General features: G+C 37.1%; 1 protein-coding gene across 1 annotated transcript; it reads right to left on the bottom strand.

The window, feature by feature from the left end:
* Positions 1-6,965: 6,965 nt before the first annotated feature.
* PPP1CB (protein phosphatase 1, catalytic subunit, beta isozyme) lies at positions 6,966-21,761 on the bottom strand. Its single transcript, XM_010076690.1, has 7 exons — positions 21,611-21,761; positions 17,926-18,156; positions 17,471-17,575; positions 13,232-13,303; positions 9,598-9,749; positions 7,929-8,063; positions 6,966-7,309 (listed from the first exon to the last, which is right to left on the bottom strand). Exons 1-7 carry the CDS (start codon positions 21,708-21,710, stop codon positions 7,205-7,207), a joined length of 900 nt encoding a protein of 299 aa, XP_010074992.1. The 5' UTR covers positions 21,711-21,761; the 3' UTR covers positions 6,966-7,204.
* Between the last annotated feature and the right edge of the window lie 2,208 nt (positions 21,762-23,969).

The following is a 23,969-nucleotide window of genomic DNA, read 5'->3' as shown; positions in this document are numbered from 1 at the left end:
ACTCTTGACAAACAATGTCCCAAGTGCGGATGCCAGTGTAACTTTGCACAGCACGGGAAGCACTGCAGCGTCACATAAGCTCTTCCTGTTTTGATTTCCATTCTATCTATCAGTGCACCCATCCATCAACCCACCCTTGCTGGGGGACTTCACAGCAGTATGGCCCACTTAGTAGTTTGGATCGTTGACACCATGGGCATACACTAGGAACAAATCCCTTATGCATCAAACTAAACCAAAAGATCTAATTTGTGTACAACAGCATGAGCTCTGCAATTCAAACTAGTACACAGGGACAATCAGGATTCACTTCAAAAACACATAATTGCTCTGAACTAAAAAGCTACATCTGCTCTAGTAGACCACTAGTGGAACCTGGATAAATATCAAGTATCCCTGAAATCAGGTCTAAACTCTACAAATCTGTTTTCAACTGTACTTGTCTGTGATACCAAGGCCCATGGGTGGAGCAAAGGAAGAACTGCTTAATTAAAAGCAACAAAATTATGTAATATTTGGGTAGATAAGATACTCAAATTTAATACCAGCCCTATTCTGATGGTATCTCCCAATTAGTTCTCCACACCTAAGCCAGAACAAATTCTTCTTTTTTTTCTATGTAGTTAGATTAGTTTATACCAGACCTAAACATACTTTCTTACATATTTTCCACCAGTTCTCCTCCTGTCACTGGAAATTTATACAAAGAATCCCACTTTATTTGGTTAGACTTGGGAATAGAAGATTCCACAGTGGGGAAGAAACGTGCAAAGCTTTACTTAAGACAAAGTCTAACTTTCTATGTTTTTCATGGCAGCTGTTTTTTTTTTTTTAAATTTCCTTCACAATCCTCAGATAATTTTAAGAGGCCTCACAAAGTCTGCCAAATTTGAGGGAAATAAATTTGTATGCCTGAGATAAGCCTAGTCTCAATGCAGCAAGTTCCAAGTTATTGTGAAGGAATGCATTATGCATGTATTTCAGTACTGATTAAGGGATAAGGTCTCCACATCAGTCACATGTAAGATAAACATGCAATAAAACGCCAGCTCTGCAGGAACAGCTTTTCATCCACTGGCCTTCGACCACTAGATGGCATCTGCATGCTAGACCAATTCCAACATGGAGAAAATTGTTATGTCAACCAGAGTCTTTTCCATTAAGTAACTGTGTTAAATCCTTGTATAGCATTAGCATAAACAAGACAGACCAAGGAAAAGAATATGCCTTCTTACTCTAGGTGGTAAAGGCAAGGCAAAAGCCTCTAAGCATTTCACAGAAATAAGTTCTTCTATCTTTGTGGAAGGTAGAAGCAGCTACTCTGGAATAGTGACCCAGAACATAAACATATTCTGGCATAGCTAGTGGAAAACTACTAATTTATACACGCCCAGAAATTCAACAAGGCAATGAGGGACTTACATGAGGAACTGTAGAAACGCTGCTAGGAAGCAGAGGGAACAATGTGAAATACTTATAACTATTTTCACATTATGATATGTTTGTTGGGACTTCAAAGCAAAGAGATGGAGGAAAACATTGTATTGGAATAGATTTACACACCAAGGTTTTCTGCATTCATCAATGTTGTGCGCTCCTCTGCTTCACTGCATGAACTGCACCACTTTGTCCACAAGATACCAAGTTTTTTTCTGGCTAAGCCTTTTCAGTAGTTAACTGGATCCGTCCATAGCATTTTCTCTTACACCCTAAAGATACAAACCTTTAAAGCAACATGAGCAGGCAGAACTGTTACCAAGGGGAAAAATCAGTAACTTAATTATTTTGTCCTCTGCAAATATAATTTACTATTTTTTCATATCAGCTATCTGTAAGAGGTTAGAAAAACTGTAGACTCTGTATTTGCTTTACTTGCTCCATTTAACAGTAACGCAGGTTAAGTTAAAACACTGATACTTAACACCTGGGCACATCTATCGTATTTCAAGAGAATTTTCAAGTGGTGCTTGTTTCCAGAGCTCTGCCTGGGAGCTTTCTTCATCTTTAGCATAAATCTTACATCTTCACTCTAAGATACAGAATAGCTTTTGTTGATCTTTATTAGCAGCTGGATCTAGTTAGCACCTGCTTTCTGATATGGTTGCTTCCAAAACTGAGTCTGCAGTAAGCTAAACAGGAGGTTTGGGCTGCAGATTCTGTTAACTAATGCAGCAGAACCCAGGAAAGGGGCTGTGCTAGCCCACGTGCAGTGCATATACTCCGTTTAAAAGTTCCATCTGTTCTGTTTCAGGCAGCAACAAGAGTTTTCCTTGGAAAAGATTACTATAGCCATGTATTGACAAGGGCTTGTGGCAAACAGTTATTTTGAATTATGTTTATAAATTCTCATTTCTTGGGACATGCACTTGCAGAGATTAATTGCAAGTTCAAACAGGACACTAGAAAACAGAAATGCAATTTTGTCCTTATTACCAACTAATGCGTTGAGATCATTATTATTTATTTTAACACGGCACACTCAAATACAGAGCAAGTAACCAGACAGCTTTGCTGGTTTCTCAACAACTTGAAGGATCTGCAAAGAAGATGCTCAGACAATACCAGTTTCAGAAATCCATGGAAGACAAGAACCTGGCAGACCCATAACAACACACAGTACCCAAACTCGTGCCTTATCTTGGAAACTTTATTTACTGTCCCAGCACTGACTTACTGTCGTGTGGTTTTCCAGTGTTCATTCCAACATGGCCTGAGGTTCCTTCAGCTTTGATCATGGAGTGAGAAGAATGCTTGGTTACAAGCCCATGAGTTGCATGCAGCCACCTGGTTAGATGCTGTCATCAAAACCTTGATCAGCCTTTGGAACAAAGCAAGCAAAATCAATATATGATCCAGGAGAACAAAGTAGGCAAGCCACACTGAGAACGAGCTTGAGAACTGCTACTGCTAATTAGCAGAAGCAAACAGATGATGGCAGAGAAAAAGATATTCAGAGCTATGCCTAAATATGCCAAGTCTGGCATTGATTCATTGAGTTCCTTTTCATTGACAAGAATGACTATGTGTGCTTAGTGTGCAATCCTTGCGACAGTCCAGAGCTTTTCACCGACACATGAAGAACTGGAATTTACATATACACCAGAACATGAACTTCATCACAACTGCTTTGTATTAAAAAAAACATACTGCTCTCTAGAGAGTATTATTAGCCCATTTGGACTCAGTCACAGGCATTTCACTTCCCTGTAGTTCTCTCTGCTCTAGCAAAAGGAGACACTCTTGCTCTTGCTTTTTCACCAGTTCATTTGAGGCCAAATATCCACATTTATCCTCATGTACATTACAAAGCAGACAGATGCCAATCATGAGTCAAGTTACAACTCAAACAAGCTCAAAAGCAACACAATACTGACAATATCACTTTGCCCCTGCTCTTTCCTAAGCTGTCATGTTACCTGTCAGGTTTGTATAATAAGTAATTTTTATTATTTGTATAATAAAAATCACCTCCAATAAACCTGACAGCAGGGAAAGTTCCAGAAACACCTGCCATGGATACAACATTGACAGTCTGCCAGGAAGAAATTCAACACCCAGCAAAAGGCTAGGCTTTTATAAGTATTACCTACCTAAGCCTCTACAACACAGGCACCCTTTTCGGTTAACCTTTAAGCTTTACACCTACTTTTGGCAGAAGCTGTAGAGAGGATCTCTATCTTCAACCAACAATAAAGGCAGCTTCCTTCCACAGATCTGAAGACTTTCCATCAGTTCCCCAGGGAAGTTAAGTACACAGCAATGCAATGCACTGCACTGGGCTATTACAAGCCGTATCGTGCATACCTATTAGCTCCTCTCTCAACAGAGAACACAGTACAAATGCAAACTGTCTTCATCACAGGATCATGAAGCTTGGTGACACCTAGCAGCAGTACACTTTCCAAAGTTAATCACACTAAGTCAGAAGCAAAAAGACCAACCCAGACTTCAGTGGCTACAAGTACTTCTGTGTCCAGATGTAGCGAACTTAATATAATCCACTAGTACAAGACCCGTACAGTATTTTCAGTGAATCTATTTCTACAGCATTTTTTGTACCAATCTGATATATTTTCAAACAACTCTACCTAAACAGAAATAGTATTCAAGGTATTAGAGCAGCACAATAACCACAACTATCCAAAACACTTTTTCCTCCTTTAAAGCAGCAAACAATTATGAATATTCCATGCACAGAAAACACTTATCACTGACTCATACAAAAAAAAAAAAGAACCTCATTATCAATCAACACAGAAGAGACCAAAGAGGCTCTCCTTGCAGCAGTATTTTAAATTACATTAAAGCAGGTATTTCTCTAGTGTTTGGGAATCACAAAATGCCTGTCAAACAAAAAGGAACAAGACAAGAGGTTATGTGCCATGTTATACCCTACTACAAAATCAGGAATGGGTATCACTGTCAGATAAAAGGGGGTAGAGGGACAACATGCGAAAATACCCCTCAAATGGTGTAATGTTTTATATGCCTCTTAACAGCTCATTTGAGAATCCTCCTGTTACTTCCCAGCACACTAACATGGTGCTATTTAGGACAAATTTAGGCTTGTATGGACAAGATGTCCTCTTCCAGAATGAACAACAGTAAAAATACTAAATATCTATATTAACATTATAACATAATCTGCAGTGGTATGGCAAGTTCTGTTATGTATCTGATGCTCCTAACTTGCTTCTAGCATGAAATATAAATAATATCTGTACGGGTACGGTTATTAAATCATGTATTTTTTCCGCAATAACGGACGATGAGGGATGTTAGCAGGCATCCCAACTCCCCAGAAGTCAAAACATTACTCAAATCCTTTGCAAGCAATTGCTGCTATATAAAAATAGTAATTCTTCAGAATACCACCACCAGATCTGGCTTTCTAGTGCCATTAAATAAACTAGGAATTTCCTGTTTCTTTAGGACACGTAAGAAGGCCTGAAGACTTTATTTTCCTTTTCACATAGCATCCGTAATACAAGCAAGCATGTTAGGTACTCACATAACATACAGCTTTACACCTGGACATTTCATGATACAGAAGACATGGTTTCAGAAACTAAGGAAAAAATGGAGAAGTGTTAATCCAGATGTTGGGTAACATGATGCTTCTTGTAACAGAGCACATGGTAAAACCCAGCATTTTCAAACCTCGTAAAACCAAACCTCAAGTAAGCAATGACTTAGAGCAGAAAGTTACCCGGTCAAGGCTTACAGAATAGATTTCATCAACTACCTTGTGACAAACTGAAGCTACTCTCACTTACACAGCTCTCAAAAACTTTCACGAGCAAGTCTTTGAGCAATATCAGAACAACTGTTCTTCTACATTTTATTCCATGTATTGAAATTCTTGTGCTTGCTTCAAGGTGGGGTAAATTAAACCATTGTTCAAAACCATGGGCTAATCCAATATAGATCAATAACAGATATATATCCTGTAAGTTTGTTCGGGTTGTGGTTTTTTTTTTAAGAAGACCAAAAAACTCCACACCTTTTGAGTAACAGTAAGGTATGTTAAAATAACCAGTCAGACTTCATTCAAATGAATTAGACAACTTTTACTAAATGAAAAAACCTACATGAAAATATGCATTTAAAACAAAATGGAATTAGAAAAGAGACTTAAATCCATTTTAAAGAACTTGCTCACTGTGTCAGAAATCAATATATCTCTTGCATTGTATAATGTGCCAGTTCATAAAACCTAAGTTACCAGAATCCTCAATTTAACATTTTCAAAGACACTACTGAAGGCGAGTTTTACATCTACTGATGCACATTTAGGATGGTATAAACCTGAAGCCTTCCCCCAAAGAATCTTACAAATCTGACAATATTCAGTAAAAGCTTTTGTAGTTATATCCAATATGTATTACATACTAAAGCATCACAAATCTGTGCCTTTCATTTATCCTACTATAAATTTTGTATTTTCTTTGTGTCTTGCCATTTGCCAATGTTAATTCTTTTAAGAAAGGAGAGAACTGAAAAGAAATTCTGCGTAACTCTTGATCATGTACAGAAATTATTGCTACTATAGTACACTACAAAGCAGAAGTCTATACAATAGTATATGAAATTTGATCATGAAAATCCAAAGGATATCATCTTTAGTGACATAAGCCTTATAATCATGTTGGACATTCATATAGCATTTTCAGCTCACCACTCGTCAGCTAGCCTATTGTCTGTTGATGAATATCCATTTAAACACACCCTCTTATGAAAAAGAACGTCAGCTTTCAAAGGCTTAGCAAATAAGGATCTTCATGTTCTGTGGAACTATGTAAGATGAATTTTGAGGCAGGTAGGGAGTTACCTGGAAGCTAAGCATGCCAAAGGTGTTTCATGCTAATAAAACTAAAGCCAAGGTACCACATAATCAAGTTACCAACTAATAGGCAATACCATTTTTGTCCTATCTAAGTTAAATGAAGTGCCAAAGCACAGTGTAACGTCAATAATTTAAAACAGCGTAGTGCACAAATTAATTGTGTGGCAGTTTAAGTTAAAAACTCAAGACAGGTTTTTCTGTCTCAATCTATATTGGCTGTCAAGCTCTCCAGTCTGGGCATTTTGGACTTATTTTGCCTTTTAAATCACTACCTACTATAAACTTTGCAATATAATGGGGCACACGTTTGGGTGGCATTATTATGAACAACAGGGTGCTAGGGGGAAGATAAAAAGATGGCTATTCTAAAAAGCCCCTTCTTTATATCAGCTTCAAAGAGAGAGCTGGGAAATAAGACTAGATACCATATTTGCATCATTCTAGCTACAAAATAACCAAAGTAAAAGCAATCAAGCAACAATAAGACCACATTACACAAATGGAACATCATGCTCTCATCTGGTTTAACTATGACATCAAGTTTTAACTGGGATGTTGGTCAACTTTAAAAACTGTGGTAAATGTGAATATGTAGTTGCAATAGTTTTTTCCTAATACCTTTTTTACTCTATGGTGGATATTAGAACTTGGAGCTATACTTGTTACAATACAGTGTCGCACATCTTTCTACTAGAAAAAAATTAATAAAGATCCTTTACCCGTCTCTTTAAGTTAAACGTGTGACATCATAAAGGGTGTCAAATGGCTGGATGGTTTTACAGTGCACACTTATTATATACTGTAATATGGAGTTTTGTCCTTGACAGATCTGATGGTGTTTCTATATTATTCCTTTCTTCACCTCTTCTTCGGTGGATTAGCTGTGCGAGGTGGAGTGACTGGACGCCCAGAATTCAGTCCACCATACTGGTACTTGGCTTTCTTTTCAGATGGTTTCAATATCTTAGGGAAAATAAATAAGTTCTTTTGAGTCAGTGACAGCTAAGAACATTTCAAATACTGTTAAGCCAACATGAAAACTCATTCACCAAGAAAAAGAGGGGTGAGGGTGCAGGAGAAATAACACCACAATCCTACAGATTTCTTAATCCTATATGCAACAGTAATACCACTTCTAAATCCTTCTAGTTCTACCACTACATTGGGGTAGGAAGGGGAAAGAAAAGGGGCTGAAAACATGCCCAAGGAGGAGTAGGGATTAAAATCTGATCAGAGTAACCACACTAAAAGGGTCCCAATGGTCCATTAGTCCACACAATTAGGTACTCAAATCACTAGGTATGACAAAAAAGAATCACCCAATTAAACTTAGAAATTAGTATCCGAATAGAGGGAACAACTTAATATACAGGAGTTTGGAAAACAGCAAAGCCCACACAGTTCTCTGGAGAACAGTTGGTTTGCAGTTCTAATTGTACACAAACACCAAGCCTGGTGCGCAGTCCTTTCTGTAGCTCAGGTATATTACCCTAGACAAACCATAAGCACATCAACAAGCAGACTAACTCAGTCCATATAGCCCAACACCTAAAATAATACTTAATGTACAAACATATCATACCTGAAAGGAACACATCAGAGTTTCATCCACACTCATCATGCCCCCTGCATTGTCAAACTCCCCACAATAATTTGGAGCTGAGAATAGAGTGACCAACTGCCGTTTAGCAAAGAATTCATATCCATCTTCAACCACCTGTCAAAAGAGAAATCAATATAGCTCATGTAAAAAAGATAAATTCTGAAGAAAAAAGCCAGTCTTGAGGCAAACAGGACTTATAGTAAAGAGATGACAAGAGCTCATCAAAAAGATATTTTATGTCATGGCTTTCAGACAGGACAGGTTCAATCACTTTGTCTTATCAGGACACTGAATGCCAAATCAGGTAGCTTAACCTGTCTGACACTTCCAATGTTAAATACGAATCAGCTTGACTATTCACTATTTTCATACTTGAAGTCAGATTATGCATATCCAGTTTAAGGACTCCCAGCATTTTAGGGTTTATACACAGAATCTGGATGTTTGATCTACTAGTTCGGAGCACACAAAGTTTGGGTACCATCTTCACTGCAAATGTAACTTCAAGTTTCACTTACACTGGTGTTGATCGTACAAACCTCAAGTGCAGGCTTTTTTATAATTTTGATGCTCTACAAGCCATTATTTTCTCTAAGAGAATAATTCACCTTTACAATAGTGCAAGTAGCATGATGCATCAGCTAAGGATGTTCCCTCTTCCCCAAAATAGAACCATCACATTATAATGTAGTGAAACTAATGCACCAACTGCTCACTTTAGTGCAATCACCACAATCTTTTTAAACATGTCATATACTTCTTTTATAAAGAACTGAGGTGACTACCTGAATACAGAAAATTGGTTGCAATCTTGATCAGCAGCTAAGAAATCTTAATATCCATTCCACACGCTGACTAATCTCTAATGTTTTAGCAGTAAAATTGCAAGGAGAAACATTCAAGTGTTCTGATAGTACACCCAAGCCTAACAGTGACACAGAATAAAAAGCCTACTTTTATTTCACAACAGGAGAGATCTTTTTAAACTGAAATAATGACACTGAAATGTTACACAGGAAATCAAAACCTGATGTCCACTTAACTATGACACTTGCTTAAAGTAACTTAATAAAAACTGCAAAAAAGTGTACTTAAAGATTGGTGATACCAAAAATAACCTTACTTTCTGCACATTTCAGTAAGACAACCTATGCCAAGGTACTCTAGACAGCTGAACCAAAATGAACGCCACAGAGAAAGCTTTTATATACAGACTTGTTTGTAGAAACATTCGAAATGCATTTAATACTTCCATGAAGCAAAGCAGAGACAGCTTAAGCCACAACTACCAGAGAGCTGACTACTACTGAAATGGAATAACACTGCAACTTCAGTGTAAATCTCAAATTCAAATTACTAAAGCGGCACACTTTACCTCTAATGTTCATACACAACAGTGTTAACAGTAAACAGACAATACATAAGAAAGGTCAATGGGGAAATCCAGTGTTGGTATTTTGCTCCACTGTCATTAGACACTCAGTTCAATATGAGTTAATAGGACGTAGCCTTATAGTCCCTTTATTTTTCCCCTAAAAGTAACACAATGCAAAGTAAGTTTCAAATATATCCTACTGATAAGCACCACCAAAAAGGCAGAAAGTGTAGATGGAGAGGTTTTAAGAAAAAACAGCAGCATAATTCATACCTGGTGAGCTCGACAGATCAAATCCAGATCATGACGATTCAGAAATTTACTGACCACATCAGCACCAAAAGTGAAAGAAACCCCACGATCATTTTCACCCCAACCTTGCACATCTTTGTCTGGATCAGACCACAGCAGGTCACACAGCAAGCCTTTGAAAGATAATACAAGTGAAGATGCTAGTCTTAGGAGGTATCATTCTATAATATAAAATAGTTCTATTGTAATTACCAGAGCAGCTCTCCTAAAGAAAATAAGCCTTAGCAACAAATACAGCAATACTTAAACTGCGACTCAGACAAAAAAATATGGTCTGCGTAAATCAAGATTTCCCCCCCCCTCAGCACTGATAGTACCTTGATATGAAACAAGTCAGAGCCAAGTGGTTCTCTGAAATAATCTGAAGTCATATTTAATTGCAATATTCAGCATGTTTACAGTGAACATCTGAGAAGTTTAAAAATACTGCAGTGGGTGCATTTTCAAAGGCAACCATCAACTTCACAGCTCACCAAGCAAGCTTAGCTTGAACGCTGCAGTAAATTTTAAAATCCTATGCAAGGCTAGTCATAAACACAGCAAATAAACTTGTACCACAACCTTCTGAACGTGGAACAGCTTTGATTCTTACCTTTCCTACCATACATGAAGAACTTTAGGTAACTAAATCAAAATTTAACATGGCAAAATTCTGATCTATTGTTTCAGGTGGCAGTTTCAGTTTGCTTGGACTACTGTTGACATTTCAAAAAGCCTCATGCCAACCAGTCTGGAATCTAAATTAGAACAATAAACCTCTCTGGCGTTTTAGCACTGGTCAAGATCTATTTCCTATTGTCAACAAAAGGTCAGCTAACTCTGGAGTTAAAAGTGGGTACTAAAAATTTCTCTTGATCAACCGCAATTCTTTTTTTGCATAGAAATTTCAAAGTGTTTTCACATGAGAAAGAACCAGGACAATTCAACCACAACACAAACCAAAAAGCATTCAAAATGTATTTCATAGTTTTCCATTATATTGTACTTTTTTTACCTGTAATGACTAGCCCTTAAGCATTTAAATACTTCAAAGTATTGTTTTACGATCTGAAAGAGGCCAGCAGGCTCCTTCATCTGACACTCAGAAATCTGATTTACAATTACATCTGGTTATTTGCTCCAAATACTGAAGATGCTTTCTTAAATAACAGATCCTTCAAGTTGTAGTCAAGCAAAACTTATGTCTGAAACCTATTATGCAACTAGATCATTTTGTATTTACATACAGCTATCAAACAGTCTTTGGTGCTAGTCACAGCTCCTTTCTAGCAGAGGCTAAGATTTTATTTGCTTTCAGAAGACAAAGAACAGAGCAAGTACAACTGCATTTAAGATAAAATATCTATCCAGAAATAAACTACTGAATACAGACAGCATATGACAAAGACTTACTTTACTGAGATTTAGGTCTATATTGAATAACGTGTTTTTCAAAACAGAATAGTTGCACTGCAGGCCCTAATGGTTTCTTATCATGAATTTCCAACAAGTGAAAGAAGCTGCTTGTCTGAGCTGCTTTTAGGAAGCACTTCCTCGTCTATTCTCTCCCTAAAATCAAATAATCTTCAGGATTATACACAGCAATAGGCAAACCTGTCCTAAAATCTTTAGCAGTGGTATAACAGAACCCTGCAATAAGTTTGTCTAAACTAAGCTATGCTGCCCAAGTATGTTTGTATTTTAAGATTCAACATCTACCATTGTAATAGCTTAGGCTGACCAGGAGCATGCCATAACACATCTGATACAAGACATTAAAGACTACACAAAAGAGGGAGTTACGGTTTCCTAATAAGCAAACAGTTGGCAATGCTGACCAAAACATATAATTTATACCTTGGCCTCACAAAACGCAAATATTTTAGCAGCTACCAAAGGCAAGTGATTTAAGTTGGAATACAGTCTCAGATTTAAGCAAACAGCTTCCAAACCCCACAAAAATACCCAAAAAATAAGAGGGCTTTAAACTGTAGTTGAGGTTCAAGGGGATTTTTTTCATCAGGCTAGAGGAAACCATTATAATGATCTAATCTCATCACAAGCCACACAAACATCTACCAGGAATTTCTGTATCAACACATTCACCAAGTGACATCCCTCCACAAAGAGACAGCTTTTAAGGACTTGTAACTTTCACAGAAATGAGACCACTTGAGCATATTTTTCATTTTTCCACAAGATTTGCTTCCATTCTGTAAAATCAGTTACCTTAAGTAGGTCCAAAAGGCCAAAACCTATGTCACTGTACCATACTCACACAGGCCTCTGATGGGACATTTCATTTCACCTGTGCTGGTAAACATCCAGCTACTGCTTCTGAAAGCAAAATCAAGACTGCAAACTACTCCACAGATAAAAGCCTTTTAAAAAGTCTCTATACTTAATTTTAGGAGGTACTACGAATATAAACGACTTGAGTGTCCATGGAAACCACAATTCCATTCTGCAAGGGCCTTACTGAAATGCGGGCATCTCATTCCTGAAATGCGGGCATCTCAAGCAGTACTATTAGTGTGTTGAATAGAACTACCTTTTCTGAGAGGTCTGATAAATCTTTAGATTGACTCATTTGTACTAGTGTTTATTTGGTTATGCATTCAGTGAATAAGCAACATAAAAGGAAGAACAATGTAGTAATTTATACTAGAGAAACACTAATTCACCAGTCTAGTAATGCTTCTCAGTGTCAAGTGTGTATATACCAGCTTGCACAAAAATATTGTTTAAGGGACAGAAGATACATTAATCTTGGTCCCGGAATTACTCCTACGCATCAGCACTGAGGAACGTTACAGGAAGCAGAATTATTCTATTCCAAGGGTTAACTGTAACTGCAATTTGTATTTCAAAAAAAGCTTACATGTGGTATCTCCTCTGAAAGGTAATTTCAGACCACTGGTGAAAATAAACACTTAAAAAAAACCCTAAAAGTAACACAGTTTGGAACAAATGGGACACTGAGGAAGACGATTAATTAAACCATTCAAAAGAATGTTGTACAGAAAGAACTGGCAATTTACATCCAACATCTATATACAAAGTAAAAGTATATACAAAAGTATAAAGTCTTAGTAGAAGAAAACTTCAGGACTAGCACACTGATACCTGCAATTGAAATACCAATTGCAGTGAAGTAGGAGCTATACTTTAAAAATTTGAAGAGTAAGGAGACATGGCCAAGTAAGAGAAGGCCAAATACTTTAAATAATTCACAGCAAGCTTTAAGCAGTTCTTTGATATGACTAAAAGGTTTGGGTGCACCTAACCAAGGCAAGAAAGAGAACTAGCTCTTTAGTTTCATTTAATCTTTCACTAGATTTCTAAGTTTCTTTTAAGGCAAACTTGTGTATAATGTATCCAAACCTGAATAATGTATCCTACTCCATTATGACAAGCAATAACAAAGTGGGCAATAGCTTCTAACATATCAGATAATTCAGCCATCACAAGGAACAAGACTCAAGCACTACATGGACGTGAAGGAATACTGTACTGTGAACAGAGGCTGTGTTAAGTCACTGCATTGCCTGTACAGAAATTGATTAAACCTGTTTAATCTGTAAGACCTATTTACAGTAAACTCCATGTCACTCACCTGTGTCAGGAACATCTGTAGGTCTCATAATTCTCCGGATCTGCTCCATTGACTGGAGATCTGGAGACAGTCCTGTAAGTACAAGAAAATGAGTGACTTATCTATATATTTTACCTGTAAAAAGGGTTCCAGAGAAGACACAATTAGAGGTTCAAAGTCATACAACATCTACTGTTTCTGCTGTAATATAATGAAAATACAGTTCAATGTAAGAGAATTAAGTTCCCAAACTCAGGGACAGAGAACAATACAACTGAAATTAGCAACGGGTTTTAATTGTTTTCCTACCATCCTTTTAGCCACACAGCACAGAACTCTACAGTTAAGTGTGTTCTCTTAAACAGCTAACTAGTGAGAATCAGTGAAGGACAGTATTCCCATTATCTAACAACTAAACTGGGTGCAGATGACTTTCTTTACAACCACCTTACTTTAAAAAAGCCAAAGGAAAATCCCCTACCCAGCTTTAAAAGACCACAAGCCAAAACAGCCTGCAGGTGTGACTAGAATCATAAGTCACATCACTATTTCAGTCTTCTACCAGACATCAGCTGAAGAGCAGTCACTGGGTGCTGTAAACGAATATGAGACTGTACAACTTTAATAGGTAAGGAGCACAGAGATAGTCATCTACTATAGCTCGGCCGCTTAGTCATTTATAAAACTATAGTACCATGATTACTCAGAAAACCCATTTATTACAAAGACACAGCTCTTTTTGTATAGTTTTACCACATTAATATGCAATTATAGCCAAAGACTGGGATTCCAAAGCCACTCTTTGAACAGTTAAGTACACACTCTAGAGCTTTTCTACTTGAGGCACACAGGCATGAATGAGAGCCTACCAGACGCTCTAACATCTTAGCATGTTCTTAAATAAGGGTCCTAAAGTGACTTAAATGACTTAGGCCAAGATAACCTAATTAAGAAAGCTGCAAATTTGGAAATAGAGCATGAAGACCTAATTTGTGATGAAATATGTTTCATATTAAGAAATCATATCCATTTGACTCAGTCCAGAACCTTGACCATGATTGAAGGAAACCTGTCATTAGAAAGGAGTCATTGCGTAAAATAATTCCAGCTGACAATCAGAGTTTGCACAGGGGCAATGTATGTGTTACATATGACTACAATGCATTTGATATAAAGAGTTGAACTTTTCTTCAGGTATTAAGATTTTAGACTATTTTTGTTGAAGCAGTCTTATGATAAAAGCCTTCTATCCTCATCAGCTTGTTAAAGCTGTCTTCCCAATATCACCTTGAGGCTGTGAAGGATGGCAGAAATCTTCCATTAAATAGTGTATCAAAGTAGTTTTAGTCAAGTCTACTTACACAACAATACAGGGATACTAATATAAATTCAGGCAGACAATCAACTTTTAACACTTTGACCAACCCACCTCTTCCCCTTCCCCAGAACTGATTTACATGCAGATTACACAAGCACACAGGCATGTGGATTCTACTCTGATTCTACTCAGCACCACACCTGGAGATAGGAATGGACAATCTCAGTGAAATAAGCACAACCAGTTTGTGACCTTCTATGAGGTTACAGTTCTTAGTGTTTCAGGTTGCACAGAAAATATGTTATTACAAACCATGTCTCAACCCTGTAGCTGTTAATTTGTGTCATTTTCCACCGCTGTAAAACAGCAAAACCCCATAGAACTGCATGTTTGTAGACCTGTCCGTAACCACCCTAGAGGTTGTCTTTTCCCAAATAATTTCGTAACTCCCCCTGCACAAAAAGAAATAGCTAATGTCTCAAATTCAGATCTACAGACAAAAGTTGTACGTGATCAGCACTAAAGGAAGGAAATAAGAATGCAAACACAGGCTACTAACACTCACTGTCAAGCTGCTGCCACTACAGTGGCTGCTGCAACCTACTGTGTACCAAAACAAAACTGAAAGTACACAACTAAATTAAGTGGCCTGGTCACATAATGACAACTAAGCACAGAAAAAGTATCTTTCAGTATACTATCTTTTTGAAGCACAAGAGCACCCCTTCCCTAAGGGAAAACAAAAAGAATTGTATCACTCCTGGAAAAGTCATCAAATCTAGGCTCTAGATTTAAACCACTCCCTGATCAGGTGGAATTGGTAAAGAGCAATGGTTACTTATTTTTAGTGTAATCCAGGAAGCTCCTCGGGGGTTTTTGGATACTCTAAGATTATCAAATAGACTTCACCTTCAACACACATTTCATTGCCATTAATGTCACAAGAAAAACAGAATTCCAAAGCTTGAAAACATTATGTAAACCCAGTATTGTACTAAACTAACACGATTCCGGTCTCAGAGCTTAAATGCAATGTGTAAGACCAATATGTTCCATCAACATGACACTACAACATGGACTTTATATACAGAAACTTGAAAGCAATCACGTAAGGTCTCTAAAGATTAGAACAAGGAAGTGGTGTCATAGATAAAAGGACAATACCGTACAAAATACAAAGTAGAGCAAAAGGGAGAAGTCAGGAATGCTTATCGAATAAGCTTGAATGAAGCAAGATAAAGAGCAGTGTCAGAAGTCAAGAGGACAGCCTATGAGCAATGTGGAAAGACACTGAAAACAGGAGGTGGTGATGGGAAAGATACAGTGAAAGATCCTTTCAGCAGCATGAACATCTGCCGACAGGAATAGCAATGGAGGTTTGATTTATATTGTGAGACAGGGAACTCAGAACAGCAGATGCCCATAAAAGTCTAGGTAAAAAAGCTGACTCAGGATTTCAAGCTATTGTATATAGTAGGCTACTACTGGGGTTAGGTGCCTTTTGTTTTACTATGTTATGCGGTTTTGCAAAGTTTTATTATATATCCCAGAGGACAATATTTTTAAAATAAACTATGCAAAAATGCGCAATATAGTAAAAAAGGCACCTACCTTATATCTACACGCTAGCTTCAAACTCCAGCAGAGTTGAATGGTTTGTGTTGCTGCCTCAGTGTTTATTATAGTAGTAACATCATGAAAAGGCGTTGACAGTCCATGATTTCATGGGATCTGGAATGCAGTTTGGATAGGATTGGAGAAGAGCGGAAAAAGGGCAAGACTTATGTGCTGAATGTCCACTCTTTCATTTATTAGGAGCACACAGCACATCTAGTAATTTTACACCATCTCACAGCTACAGTTCAGTTGTGAGTGATAGTAATTCCAGTTACAGATGAAGCCTGTACAAGTCTAAGGAACAAGCAGAATTCAATATAGTAAATATTGCTTTTCATAAGAGGATTCTTAAAGCGTACTATGCACAAAATAAAAGTTTTCCTACTTGATTAAACAAGAGGTTAACCCCCCAGTGTATTTATAAAAAAGCTTTACTTTTTTTTTGAAAAATAGCTTTCTAGGCTTCTTGCTCATTACTCAGGTCTCAAGTGCATGTATACACAAAACTATCAGTTTTGTCATAGAATATAGCATTCTACCTGCTAAGCTTGATTACCTTCTACCACCCACCTAAGTGTAACTGTTTGACTGAAACACCAGTTATTTTGTTACCATTCATTCTCTACTGTTTCACAAATAAAACAAAAATCAAAAAAGTATAATGGTAGTAAAATAATTCCCTCACCAGCTTTTTTTTGGAATCAAATTTATTACATGGTTTTAGCCACTGATAATTGGCTACCTTGGTGCAGAAGTTATTTTGTATCTCAGTCTTAAAATTATGAGATCTAGCTCATAAGATAGGTACTAGTTCTTAAAAAAGAAAAAAAGACACCAAACCACACTGAGAGCAAAATGAAAAGATGGCCTGTGAGAAAACAAGTACTATCCCAACATTGTATGAAACCAGCTAAAGAGGTCAAGACTATAGAGCTGGGTTTACTTGTGAAAGTTATTATTTCACTCCACTGCTAGGGATGCCCAAGTTAGCTAAGGCTACACTCAGATTGTAACAGCAACAAGTCATGTGGCAAATTAGGCAAGAATTCTAGCATTCAGTATCCTTCAGAGAGGGACATATGGATGGGAATACTTACAGATGTACTTGCCCCTCAGGCACAGAGGGCCACGTGTATCAGATAAGGATGACATCTGTCTGCTGCCAGGTGCACAGAAAAGCACAAGGCATAAAAGCAATCTTTACAGACAATATACGGTTAAACTTCTCCAGATAGATATCATGTACTAACATCCATGCTCCATTTGGTACTGCATTAACCCAAAGATAGTTTAGACACAGCCTTTAAAAGTAGTCATCAGCTTACCTCCGTGACAACAGAAGATCTTCTCATCCACAATGGCTGCAATAGGCAGACAGTTAAAACAGTCTGTGAAGGTCTTCCACAGCTTAATGTTAAATCTCCGTTTGCCTGCAAGAACAGTTTGAGACATTAGGAAGAGATGGCTGTCTTCTTAAAGCCAACCTGCAATACACATCACAACCTGACCAAAAATGTTAGCAAACTCTCTTCACAGGGCTTTATTTCTGCTAGTGTATTTAGATTTCAATCTCCCGCAACAGCATTTCAAGGACAGCAGAAGAGTAAACAGTAATTCTCTAGAGTGACTTTAACCTTGGTTTGAAATCTACTTTTAGAAAGGTTCAAAGCAGTTTGACAGCGTACTGAAATGCTTGCAGTACAACAGTCACTACTATAAGTGTCCCCAAAACACAATACTAGTCTATAACAGTGTTTCAAAAGAAATAGATTTTGCTTACATTCGTCATAGAATCCATAGATCCGATTGATGCTAGCACATTCATGATTTCCTCTTAAGAGAAAAAAGTTTTCCGGGTACTTGATTTTATATGCCAGTAATAGACAAATTGTTTCCAGAGACTGTTTGCCTCTGTCTACATAATCTCCAAGGAAAAGATAATTAGCTTCTGGTGGAAATCCTCCATATTCAAATAATCGAAGCAAGTCTGTATACTGACCATGAATATCACCTGAATAAGAAAATGTTTACTGAGGATTAGTGCAACAACATAAGGAGTACACAAATCAAGAACTTAAGTCAGCTAATAGCTTTTTATTAATCTTAACAAAAGCATTAATATTTCCTCTAAAAACAGACCCACAATAGGTATCGGAATGGTGAGAACCACGTTAATATTACAAACTGAAACACTCACTAAATGTAAATAACTCAAAGTATTTGCAGAACCGCTGTGTCAGTTATGATACCAATCTGAAAACCAAAAGCTACAGAAGTCTTCACAATTAGGCTTAAGCTTTCTAACCAAGCTCTAATTTGTTGAAATTAAAACAAGGTCAGAAAGATAACCTCCAACTGAACAGTTACATGGCCAGGACGCCAACTTCTTAAGAAAACATTAAGTCACATTATTTACTGCAAAAAGAGATGAGTAAAGAATCTAGATAGACTGGAAAGAAACTGAACATTGCGCTGGCAGAGAGCACTTGCTTCAAAGGTCACCTGCTTGTCATCCCATAACATTGCTGTACTAAGATTCACATCACACAGCATCTAGGGTAACTCTTCGTTTGATGCAATTCTTGATATAAAAACAGTACAGAGACTCGGAGACTTACATCTCTTACAAGATACTCAACCTTTCACATATATCTTAGGAAAAATAACTGTCATGTCACTCATCACACCGCCACCTTTAAAATTAAGCTCACTTTCCATGAAACAGCTCTGTGTGGCAATTACAACACCATAGCATATCATATCAGACTAGCCAAAGCTAACTATCTGTGAGCTGCCCATAAGCTCAGAGAAGATACCAAAGCTGCTCTACTGTAACTTGTAGAGTACGTGATGGATTCCAGCTGACTGCAGAATTCATTAGCAAAGTGACTGAATGCAAAAAAGCTACGCAAGAAGCATTCAGTACAAGCTGCATGCTGTTTAAATATAGTACCTCTTGGTCCCTTACACTAAGCATTCCACAAACGCATTTTCACTTTTGCCATTTGTTCAGTGCCAAAATCCCAACTTTGTTAAGCACAGCTATTCTCCAGCAGAACACTAGCTTCCATTGCCTTAAACAAACAACAAAAAAACCAATACACACATCTCACTACAACTTTTTTCATAATCTTAAAAGAAAAAAGATTCCCAAACCTGTACACTTGCTAGTTCAATTCTTAAAGCATACAGTGCTAAGAAGAACACATAGCTATACTCCTCTCCACTACTTCCGTAAGAAATGCAATACTTCCTTCTTTAGGCAGCATTCTTCTGTAACCATTTCTCACTCGGAGAAGAATCACTTCCCAATTTTCTTCTAATAACAGGGAACATTATCCACTACCCAATTCCAGACATAATCTGAAGTTTCATTGGCCAAAATAATTTTCACATATGTTGCAATAAGAAAAAATCCAATTCTACTTGATATTCAGGTCACAACCAGAAGATATATCAGGATACAGAAGATATATATCAGGATACCAGAAGATATATCAGGTCACAACCAGAAGAAAACATAGAAGACTCCTCAAGTCATTGCTATGCTGAGTCTGGTACTCCAGAACTACACTATCAATACACTCCCCAGACTTCACCACCACCAGAATTAACTACCAAGTAAGCACCCTACAGAAATAACATAATTGTGTTAATTGTCTAGAACTACTTTCAGTTATACACATAAGCCAGAGAGACCAAAGCACTTAAAGGGTAAAAGAACATTTTATAGAAACAATTTTGTAAGGGGACCAAAGCATTTACTACTCCATTCAAGGCACCTGGCATTTTAAATTACAGCTTCATATGGGCACAAGTTCAATTGAAGTGTACCAGATACAAAGCCTTACAGTCAAAAACCCGCACCTATTTTTAAATGGACACTTACATAAGAATATATTTCATCTTACATCAAAACACAGCCATTCAAGATGTAAAAGCTTATTTTCAATTGACTTGATTACAAGACAAGACAATCCTATAATGGTTTCTCAGGCACTGCCTGAACAAACTAAAATAGTAGTTCAAAGCAGTACAGCTTTTGGTGAAAGAGATCATCTTTCTTTCACTTTTATCTAAATGCATCTTTGACAATTGCTCCAATATTAAATTTAGATGCACCTGACACTTCCTGGTGATATTCCTGTGTTTGGAATACAACATAAAAATACCAAATGCCTTATTTAACTGTGCATTTGCTACCATATTATTGTATACCTAACAGTCCTTTCAACTGTCTTGATTCAAGCAAATGAGAAAGTAACTTTGAAGGAGGGTAATTATACTTCACAGATCTTGACTTACGTACTATCTAAATATGAGTTTTCATTTTTTATCTAGGAATACGATGAGACTACTGTAGTCTTTTCAGTATACCATAAACACAATGTGGCAAAGCTGGATTTTACCTTCAGCTTTATGCCATTAGGCAAGCTGGCCCAGTTTTTCCTCCCCATCCTAACAAGCAATTAGTAACTTAAAAATGGCTTTGTCATTAGTGCCTCTTTTTTAATTAGTAATTTCCTCTTTTTATGTAAGAAATATTACTACATTACATCTGCCAGGAAGAAGCCTAGAAAGAAGATAATCTTTGAGCATGTTAGTAACAACAAAACTCAAATACTGCTTCAATTTAAATACTATGACACTTTAGGAAGGCTAATTCAAGGCATTTTATGCTTTCTAAGACTGCATCTGCTGTTAATAACTTGAAGGATGACTACAAGCCAGCATTCACAATACTTTTGTAACTGTTTTTAACAAGCTTGCATACATATTAAGACCAGCATACTTTTGAAGAAATGTAGCATCTTAAAAAGGTTTAGAGAGGTAAAGAACACACACATTTTAATTTTATCCATATTTGACAGCAACAATGATGCTTGTTAAATCTTGCTATATAAAGCTCAAGGAATTTATTACACAGTAACTAAGTCTAATTTAGCTGTCTGCATCCAGTTTTATTTTTTTCAATTCAAAGACTAACAATGCTTTCTTCAACACAATTTCTGAAGTGCTCCATTTCACAACAGGTAGAGATCTTTGTTTTGCTTATGCTTTGAAGAGAGTAACTACAACATTAAACATTTGCTTTTAAAGCAGTTAACTGCTTTTTGAAATAGTGATCAAAAGAGTAGGAGCTCTGTACAAGCAGTCCCTAGGGAAGTACAAGTGACAGGTTGCAAAATCTGCACTAGATAAGGGCACAAGCAGCTCTTATTGCCAGTGGAACTTGCTCCTAAATAATACCGGGAGCATCAGCAATCTAACAACTGTTAGCTGCTCTTTCTCAGGTTAATCCAATCTAAGTTGAAAATTACATTTAAGATCACAAAGATCTCACTCTAATCCGTTATCACCCAAGTCAAGGTCACTCGCATATCTCAGTAACCTTCCAACCCACCCAGCATACAACTAGATTAAAACACCTAGACATGAACCACATACATATGAATTTTACATACCACAAATTTTCAGAGGTGCTTCTAGTTCCAGGAGAATAGGCTGGCTAAGAAATATTTCCCGTGATTTTATGCATAAGCCCCGAACTTCTGCTTCAGTCATCTGAACGATCTTCCCCGGACGACATCCTCGTACTGAAATGAGATGTTTAACAACGGAAGGTAACTATCACACAGATATACAGCAGTAGGTAAGTGCAGATGAGCTGTATTTGAAACCTATATGTGTCAAAAAGCCAGCAGTACACTCCAACTTATCTACCAAATGTGTTGGAGTTATGTATTCCAACCAATTCTAAAATTTATTTCTGACACTGTGGCAACCTGTGCTTAAAGGTCTGTACACATCCCTGTTAAATCAGGTTTTCAGAAGAGAACAATTTAAGCCTTGTTTTCATACAAACTTGGATAAATAACAACTTCCAAAAGTGCTTTAATTAACAATCCCATTATGCTAGAGTATTCACAATAGTTAAAAAAATCCCAAGAATGAAAATCCTGGAAACACTTTTGCATTAGCACAAAATAAACTTCTTTAGGACTTAAATTCAACAGAGCTAGCTAAATATAAAGAGAAAAACACAGGCATGTTTAAACTTTTGGCAGCTGAAATTGCCATATTAGGAACATCACACTGAAAACTACAAAAGTTTGATGAAACCTTCATTCGTATACAATGGCTCTTGAGTTATTGGGATCATTAAGTCCAAACAAAGACATTCTAATTACAATGAAACTGAATTCCTAAAGCAGTAAGTCAGGTACTCAGATCTATATTTAGCACTAAGTTTACAAAAGCATTCACATGTCATTGCACTCTGACCAACATCTCCTAGCAAGTTTATCTGCAGCTGCTGCTTTCCACAAATACCTACAATTCCTCTGTCACAGGTTTTAATAAGCGTTCAATGAGGCAGCAAAATAGAACAAATGTGTCTGCACTTTGGCTGATCCCGTTCAGTCTTGCATTTTAGCATAAACCAAACTTCAGAGTTCAAACTAGTAATTCAGAACGTACTGGTGTCTACAATAGCCAAACATCCTGTTCTGCCATCTACTTTAGATGGAAGCAACATTCAGCATTAAACCATGGTAGTACCTACAAGAAAAGGTAGTACAAATCTTTATCAGTTCAAATCCAAATGCTTGCAATCTCAAACCTAATAAGACATTCTGTAAAATTGTAGCTGCAGCTTCAGGAAGTCTAACAAAATAGACTGCAAACGGAATAGCAAAAACTAGTTCTTCACACATAAAAAAAAGTTCCTGGCTTGCCTGCTTCCCCTCTCCAAAAAAATAATATTAAGCTTGCAACTTTTTTTTTAATTAATACAGCCTCCCTTTTCTTTCTATTTCCATTGAGCTCCTAGAAAACATACTTTACAGAGGGGATCAGTATCATTATCTACACACAATGGGGAAAAATGTATGAGGGGAAACAGTTTGTCCTAGGTCACCTATACTACAGTCCAAGTGTTAAGCTCAAAAAGCTCTGCTCTGGTTATCACTGCATACTTCTCCCAGTGTAACTGCACATCTGACCATTCCAACACTGTGCTATGAATTTTTATTTTTTTATTTTTAATAAACACCAGACACACTTGTTAAACTGAGGTTAGGAACCAGCCACGGGAACACATGAAAGGCAGAAATGAAGAACAGTTTTCTCAAGCAGGGAAGAGAAGATGTGACACTAGATCCTGGGACAGCCAGTTTGAGTGCCGAAAGGAGCATGAGGGCTAGTCTAGCTACAGAGGGGATACACTGGAAATATTAGAATCCCACAAGAACAAGGCTGTGGCATACAGGACTTCTTTCAGTGAAACTGAATCAGTACTGGGTGATATTTATCATATGGTAAGTCACATTCCTTTTGCTAATTAAGATTTCAACTATACTTGAGAAAGCAATCAGCTTTTTAGCAACACTTCCTTGTTGTTATTCTTCATGCATTAAGATGTTGGCTTATACATTAAAAGAATACAAAGGCAGACATTAGACACAATCAAGGTGACTACAAAACAGTAATTCCTACAGGATTCCATTTCATCACATCTCATAAGTCTAATAAGTGATGCACTTACAGATACATCTTCAGCCCCAGGGGGATTATTAACAAAAACCAGTATCTTGGGCTTGACAGCTTTGCACAGGACTTGACCATCCAATTTCTGAGGTACCCAATCCATCTTTACAAGTGCTTGCAATCTGGTAGGATATAATAATCCCTTTCATAGACCAGAAACTCATTTTGATAGGCACAATATCATTATACATAAGCAAGCTCCTGTCTCAAAGAGCAGAGTCTTAACATCACAATGGCTATCATTTTATTGAAACAACTGTTATATTTTAAACGCAT

The sequence above is a fragment of the Pterocles gutturalis genome, unplaced genomic scaffold (assembly GCF_000699245.1).
Source record: "Pterocles gutturalis isolate BGI_N339 unplaced genomic scaffold, ASM69924v1 scaffold49858, whole genome shotgun sequence".
Taxonomy (NCBI): domain Eukaryota; kingdom Metazoa; phylum Chordata; class Aves; order Pterocliformes; family Pteroclidae; genus Pterocles; species Pterocles gutturalis.
This window is presented reverse-complemented; position numbering and strand designations above follow the sequence as displayed.

Coding starts and splice junctions, on each gene's coding strand:
- PPP1CB (XM_010076690.1), bottom strand. CDS start 21,710: ATGACTGAAGCAGAAGTTCGGGGCTTATGCATAAAATCACGGGAAATA. Junction 18,157..21,610: donor AGCACCTCTGAAAATTTGTG/GTATGTAAAATT, acceptor TTTCTTATTCAG/GTGATATTCATGGTCAGTAT. Junction 13,304..17,470: donor GATCTTCTGTTGTCACGGAG/GTAAGCTGATGA, acceptor TTGTACTTACAG/GACTGTCTCCAGATCTCCAG.